This window comes from Salvelinus namaycush, chromosome 26 (genome assembly GCF_016432855.1).
Source record: "Salvelinus namaycush isolate Seneca chromosome 26, SaNama_1.0, whole genome shotgun sequence".
Classification (NCBI taxonomy): domain Eukaryota; kingdom Metazoa; phylum Chordata; class Actinopteri; order Salmoniformes; family Salmonidae; genus Salvelinus; species Salvelinus namaycush.
The window spans coordinates 10,843,589-10,851,442 of NC_052332.1; the positions used below are offsets into that span (position 1 = coordinate 10,843,589).

At 41.4% G+C, this 7,854-nt stretch overlaps 1 protein-coding gene across 1 annotated transcript; it reads right to left on the reverse strand.

Moving 5' to 3' along the window:
• Positions 1–100: 100 nt before the first annotated feature.
• Positions 101–7,194, reverse strand: LOC120021869 (caspase-7-like). Its single transcript, XM_038965714.1, has 3 exons — positions 6,978–7,194; positions 580–743; positions 101–478 (listed from the first exon to the last, which is right to left on the reverse strand). The coding sequence occupies exons 1-3, from the start codon at positions 7,192–7,194 to the stop codon at positions 101–103; spliced, it is 759 nt and encodes a 252-aa protein (XP_038821642.1).
• Between the last annotated feature and the right edge of the window lie 660 nt (positions 7,195–7,854).

Sequence of the window (7,854 nt, forward strand, 5' to 3'; positions counted from 1 at the left end):
TCTCTTCAGATCTAACAAAGGCTTTGGGTTTAGCTTATATAATGTTTGTGAGGTCTGTTGTACTCTGGGTTGACGAATGTTGAGGCAGAAAATCCATTGGCTACGCCCTCCTTCCGGGCTCGGCAAATGGGAACACCTCTCTGGTCAGTCGTGATACGAAGCAAGGCATTTCCTTTTTCCCCCCCAGCAGACGACCTTTGGCCTCGAAGCAGAAGGCCACACGATGGGAAAGGCGTGTCAGAAGGCGTGTCAGTTCCAGGGCACCACCCCCTTCCTCCTCCAATAGGATGCAGAATGTCTGGAGGAAGACGGCCCCCAGAGGGTGCATGAATGCCCCGTAACCTGGTGCGGTGGCGTACATAACTGCCGTATCCATGGGGATGGACAGGTATTGAGACAAGGTGTCCTCAATGATGTCACTTCCTGCTGAATCCGTCTCCACTGTCACCCCATCATCCAGCTCACCCCCACGACACGCCTAGAGAGAGAGAGAGAGAAAGATGATTACTATTGATTATTATCACTGACTGATTGAATGACTGACCACATTGTTGTGGGTGTGATGATGATGGTACTGACCTGGATGAAGAACAGTTTGATCTTTCCCTCCATGTGTGAGTTGTTGAAGAAGGAGAAGATGTGGGACAGTCTAACCGGCATTCCGTCCGCCCCGAACACACAGCCCTCCTCCCCGTGAGATGATAGCACAGCCAGGAAGCACTCTTTCACCGGCTGCTCGCTCTCTGCAATCAATCAATACATCAATTAATCAAATTGTATTCATTTATAAATTTTTGGGTCAGAAAATGCTTTATTGGCCTAGACCCACTAAGAGCAAGTAGCAGCACAGTGGCAAGTAAAAACTCCCTAAAAGGATAAAACCTTGAGAGGACCAGACTAGCTCTCTGGCTGTGCCGGTTAGCAGAAAAAGACTACTAGAAAATTATATCTCCTGCTGTAGCATGTGATGATGGTGGCACTTGATTCCTCAAAACAGTCTGCTTCAACTAACAATTAGCTCACCCATCAGTCATCCTTCTGTCTGCAGGGCACAACAGTGTGCGCATGTCTGCAGGTGTTTGCAGAGTAGTTATTAAATAGGTGTGTACGGGACTGTGCCATGCATCACTAGGACATTATGTCTCTCTCTCTCTGTGTATGTGTGTGTGTCATAGTGTCATCCTGTCTGCACCCTTTACATATTTCACATCTCCAGTGGTTTTTACTGTAAATAAAAATGAATGACAGTATCTTTCCTCTGCCCCCCCCCCCCCCACAATATTTATTTAACCTTTATTTTGACAGGGAAGACATATTGAGACCTAAGTCTCTTTTACAAATGTGCCCTCTATAATGCAATCTAGAACTACAAATGATACATAATATAGGACTGTTTTGCTAGAATATGTTCCGGGATTCATCCAATGGCTTTGAGGAGTATACGACATCAGTCACCGGCTTCATCAATAAGTGCATCGACGACGTAGTCACCACAGTGACCATACGTACAGTACATATCTCAATCAGAAGCCATGGATTAGAGGCAACATCCATACTGAGCTACAGCTGCCACTCAAGGAGCGGGCACTAATCCGGATGCTTATAAGAAATCCCGCTATATCCTCCAACGAACCATCAAACAGGCAAAGCGTCAATAAAGGACTAAGATTGAATCCTACTACACCAGCTCTGACGCTCTTCGGATGTGGCAGGGCTTGCAAACTATTACAGATTACAAAGGGTTACCAGGATACGTACTCAGTGCCTGCGCAGACCAACTGGCAAGTGTCTTCACTGACATTTTCAACCTCTCACTGACCGAGTCTGTAATACCTACATGTTTCAAGCAGACCACCATAGTCCCTGTGCCTAAGAATGCCAAGGCAACCTGCCTAAATGACTACCCATTCACATTGACAGGGCTGTAGTGGAGCGGATCGAGAGCTTCAAGTTCCTTGGTGTCCACATCAATAACAAACTATCATGGTCCAAACACACCAAGAGTCATGAAGAGGGCACGACAATGCCTATTCCCCTTCAGGAGACTGAAAAGATTTGGCATGGGTCCTCAGATCTTCAAAAAGTTCTACAACTGCGCCATCTTCAGCATCCTGACTGGTTGCATCACTGCTTGGTATGGCAACTGCTCAGCATCCAACCACAAGGCGCTACAGAGGGTAGTGCGTACAGCACAGTACATCACTGGGACCAAGCTTCCTGCCATCCAGGACCTCTATACCAGGCGGTGTCAGAGGAAGGCCCAAAACATTTTCAAAGACTCCAGCCACCCTAGTCACAGACTGCTCTCTCTGCTACCACACAGCAAGCATTACCGGAGTTCCAAGTCTAGGTCCAAAAGGCTCCTTAACAGCTTCTACACACAAGCTATTAGACTGCTAAACAGTTAATCAAATGGCTACTCAGTAAAATCTTTGAAATGATTTTATGTTACATTTATATTTTTGTTCAGTATACAGTACCAGTCAAAAGTTTGGACACACCTACTCATTCAAGGGTTTTTCTATGTTTCTACCCCTTTCTACATTGTAGAATAATAATGAAGACATCAAAACTATGAAATAGCACATAAGTAGTAACCAAAAAAAGTGTTAAACAAAACATTTGAGATTCTTCAAAGTAGCCGCCCTTTGCCTTGATGACAGCTTTGCACACTCTTGGCATTCTCTCAACCAGCTTCACCTGGGAGTAATGTAGAGATCTACAGGTCTTTAGTGAAGTCCAGCCAACCTTTTGATACAGGATACAGTGATGGGTATCAAAACTGTCACCTGTAACAAAACTAAAGGCACTATGGGAGATGGCATCTAAAGGTTTAACAGTAGTGTCAGCTGCACTTTGACAAATAATATCACCATAATCAAGAACAGATCAAAAGGTTGACTGAATAATCTGCTTCCTACCTCTTAGAGAAAGGCACGATCTGTTTCTGTAGAAAAAGCCAACTTTAAATCTTAGCTTCTTAACCAGCTCATCTATATGTTTTTTAAACGTCAAACCCATATAAATACAAGTGCCTCAGTATTTATACGCGGGAAAACGTTCAATCGGAGAACCATCTAATGAGTGAACATGTAAGTCATTTGAAACGTTCTTACGAGAATTTAAAAACAACATGAATATTGTCTTGCCCATATTAAGCACAAGTTTTCAATCAGCAAGTGATTCCTGCATAGCTATAAAAACCTGACTGTAGTTTAGACACAGCCGGACCAACAGTCAGGGCAATAACATACATAATACTATCATCCGCATATCGATACCATTTTTAACAGATTGACGTATGATGTTTATATAAATAGAGAACAGGTCCCAAAACCGACCCCTGTAGTACACCTTTATGCACTTCAAGAAATTCAGACTAAACCGCGTCAATCTCGATGGCCTGTGTTCTGTCACTAAGATAATCATGAAACCATGAACAGGCGTCAGAGCTCAGGCTTATCGAGGCCTATCAACTTAGTCAATAAAAGAGCATGACCAACAGTATCAAAAGCTGTTGACAAGATCATTAACAGTTAAAGTGGTTGCTGTCATAATGCTACGCCAGGCCTAAACCCTGATTGGTTTACGTTCAAAATTCCTTTCTCCGATAAAAAAATAGCAACTTTGTACATTTACCAAGGATTCAAGAATCTTAGCTAGACAAGGAAGCATTGAAATGGGGCGATAATGATTAAGATCTCTACTATCCCCGTCCTTATGGAGTGGCAGCACAATAGCTGATTTCCAGACTTTTGGAATATTTCCTGATAACAATGTTAAATAAAAACGGTGGGTTATTGAACCAACATTGATGGTCGCTGCGCACTTTAAGCAGACCAGGATCCAAATGGGTCAGCTCCAGCTCCTATAGATTTTATTGTTGTCTATTTGCTAGCAAAGCATCCAGGAGTTCTTTTTCTGTAAATAAACAAAAAGAAAAGCACTGGCTATCAGCATCCAGCCCAATATCATTGTGAATAGGCTTAGAAGTTATTTTCAAAGAGATAGCCCAAATAAAATGGTGATTAAATGATGGCATATTTTGTTGTTCTCTGAATTAATTTGTTGTGGCAGAGAGGGGGAAGTAGAACTATTCAGGGATTTTACAGTTTTCCAGAATTTAGCCGGGTTCCCATTACAATCTGAAAGCGCAGTTACCGGTACTTAATAATCAGAGTTAGCCAGTCATTTACACAATAATTCCTCAGTTGCTTAAAAGCTTGCCAGTCCGAGCCTAAGCCTGTGTTTCTGGCCTTGACCCAAGCCTTATCTCTTTTATGAATGACTTCTGATAATTCCGGAGTGTACCAGGAACTCAATCTACCTTTAACCCTTCATTTTTTAAAGGGAGCACGATTATCCACACTAGTATTGAAGACATCTGCAAAAAGGCTCAAAGCTAAATCAGGTTCCGACGAAAGCTGAAATATAATCAAGCTCACTAAAATAAAGATTGTGTAAAAAAGCCTGTTCACTGAAGTTTTTAAAGTTCCTATTTGTCATGACACAAGGCTTAGATTTTTGTATTCTCACATCTCTAACACAAACAACTGGGCAATGGTCATTAAAACCTTTTCTCAATAGGGGGTGCTGTTTTCACTTTGTAAAAAATTCGTTCCCAAATTAAACTGCCTCGTACTCAATTCTTGCTCGTACAATATGCATATTATTATTACTATTGGATAGAAAACACTCTCTAGTTTCTAAAACCGTTTGAATTATATCTGTGAGTAAAACAGAACTCGAGTTGGAGCAATTTTCCTGTCAGCAAGTGAGAAATCTGAAATAAGGCAATCTGTTCCAGGGTCGGTTTATTAATTTGCATGTATTCTATTGGTCGACATGCACTGCATACGCCTTCCCCTGGATGTCAGCAAATAGTGAGAATTTAAATGGAGTTGCTAGGCAGATCTGAGGGCATATAAAGGGTCTGGGAACGTGGGGTCCAGTCTTTTCATCTTTCACCATGACGCAAGACAGACCTCAGGATTGCGTTCTGGAAAGCTGCCGTTATAGGCCTTAGATATATCCGGCTCTGATTTTATTCGATATAGGTGTTAAAGACATCATAATGTTGTTATTTTAAACCGAGTTATATCATTTTATATCAGTATATTGCAATTTTCGGGATTTTCTTTGCTCTGCGTTATGCTGAGTTGGGCACGTCTTCGCCACATGGCTAATGTTTACTGCTAATTCCAAAGTTGAAGGCGACAATCTACAACCGAGCAACGACTCCTCTGGACAAAGGACAACTTGCCCAAGATTCTGATGGGAGCTCATCAAAAAGTAAGAAGTATTTATGATGTTAATTCGTTGTTCTGTTGGAAAATGTAAATCTACTATTCCGCCATTAATTTCGGTGCGGTCTCGTTTAACGCACGCTGTATGTCGTAGTAACGTTAGTTTAAAAAATCTAACACAGCGGTTGCATTAAGAACTAATGTATCTTTCATTTGCTGTCCAACCTGTATTTTTTAGTCAAGTTTATGATTAGTTACTGATTAGATTAGGTGCCTCTCCCAAGATTTCTCCCGACATTTTGTTTGCATTTTGGCTACTATTCATATTGTATAACCACGATTTGTGCCGCTAAATATGCACATTTTCGAACAAACTCTATATGTATTGTGTAATATGATGTTATAGGACTGTCATCTGAAGAAGTTTGAGAAGGTTAGTGAAAAAATTAATATATTTTGCTGGTTTATTCGTTATCGCTATTGTTGGCTTGAATCAATGCTGTTGTGTGGTTGGCTATTGTAGTAAGCTAATATAATGCTATATTGTGTTTTCGCTGTAAAACACTTAAAAAATCTGAAATATTGGCTGGATTCACAAGATCTTTGTCTTTCATTTGCTGTACGCTGTGTATTTTTCATAAATGTTTTATGATGAATATTTAGGTAATTCACGTTGGTCTCTGTAGTTATTCTAGTTGCTTTGGTGAGAGTTGTGATGGTGGCTGCAATGTAAAACTATGATTTATACCTGAAATATGCACATTTTTCTAACAAAACATATGCTATACAATAAATATGTTATCAGACTGTCATCTGATGAAGTTGTTTCTTGGTTAGTGACTATTTATATCTTTATTTGGTCGAAATTGTGATAGCTACCTATGCAGGAAAAAAATGGTGGGAAAAAAAAGTTGTGTCTTTTGCTATCGTGGTTAGCTAATAGAAATACATATTGTGTCTTCCCTGTAAAACATTTAAAAAATCAGAAATGATGGCTGGATTCACAAGATGTGTATCTTTCATCTGGTGTCTTGGACTTGTGATTTAATGATATTTAGATGCTAGTATTTACTTGTGACGCTATGCTAGGCTATGCTAGTCAGCTTTTTTACTGATGGGGGTGCTCCCGGATCCGGGATTGTGATGAAGTAGAAGTTAACGTCTTGGGCAAAGACACCAGTAGAAATCAAATCAAATGTTATTTGTCACACGCTCTGAATACAACCGGTGTAGACCTCACAGTGAAATGCTAACTTACAAGCCCTTAACCAACAACAATGCAGTTTTAAGAAAAATACAACAACAAAAAAGTAAGAGATAAAGTAACAAATAATTAAGGAGCAGCAGTAAAATAACAATATTTAACATGTAACATATTTCTCTGGTGTATGTGTTAAAACAAGATCAATCAGTGTTGACTTCGAAGCATCTTTAGGGTTGGGCTGTTTTCAGGATTACGAACCGTTAACAATTCCTCTCAGAATCGGAGACCTTCATAGACTTTTAGGACTTTTGGGTTAGAGAACATGATAAGTGTGTTTGTATGTGTGTATACGTTTTCCATTGCTTTGTGTGCTGGGCTGCGGTGGACTCCGTGACCGTCCCCTAATTGATAACATTATGTAGCAACTCTGATAAGTTTGATAACATTGATAAAACCAGGTTATAAAGTATTTATTATTGTTTTGGAGCTGATTTGTAGCAAGGGTGTGTGTATAAGATGTGTGTTACCTGTCTTGAAGAGTGTGTAAATCTCCTGAGCGTTAAGGTCCATGTGTATGTCCACCCTGTAGCCCAGTCTGGTCAAGGCACTGTGGAGTCTCTTGGTGTCTTTCTCTGCCCCCGGCCTCCTGCCCAGTGGTACCCCATAGTCAAAGTTTGACTCGGAGACCAGCACGGCCCGGTTGCACTCCTCATTGCCAGCATTTGTCCGTCTCCACAGCGGCATGTCCAAATATATAGAGACCAACGGCCCAGTCAAGTTGCTGCAGTTTGGTTCCTCTCAAGACTTCTACCTATCCTTTGGGAGTGTGTCCGTGCTCCTGTCTTCCCCTGCTTGCTCTCTGGGGGTTTATGTCTGAGTCTGTGACAAATGTACCGCTATATTGTGCACAAAGCGCTACACAAGTCCAATGTAATAGAAAGAGTGTGGATCAGAGCACTGAATGAAGTGAGCTCTCTTCCCTTATGGGTTAAGTTCCAACAGGTAAAAACCCACCTGAATAGACCACCAACAGGCAAATATCCACCTGAGCTGTGTGTCAGTCAGTGTAAAGTCGGAGAGTGTCTGGTTCATGTGTGTGTATGTATTTTATACTGCAGCTGAGCACTGTTCCTACCGGCAGACAGGAAGGCTACCGGCTACAGCCACGCCCTCAACACTAACACACCTGGGTGGGTGTAGGCAAAATGTCACAATCGCATGCTGTTGCATCACAGTTCCTGGTATTACCTAACTGTTATTTTCTACATTCATTCCTCCTTCCCTCTTCCATTCCTCTACTATGGTATTTCCTGTCTACTGGGAATGCCAGCTCAGTAAAACATGTGCTAGCTCATCTCTGGACGTACCCACCTTTCACATTCTATAGCAATTCATTACCAGCTC

Coding starts and splice junctions, on each gene's coding strand:
- LOC120021869 (XM_038965714.1), bottom strand. CDS start 7,194: ATGCCGCTGTGGAGACGGACAAATGCTGGCAATGAGGAGTGCAACCGG. Junction 744..6,977: donor TTACACACTCTTCAAGACAG/GTAACACACATC, acceptor GATTGATTGCAG/AGAGCGAGCAGCCGGTGAAA. Junction 479..579: donor TCAAACTGTTCTTCATCCAG/GTCAGTACCATC, acceptor CTCTCTCTCTAG/GCGTGTCGTGGGGGTGAGCT.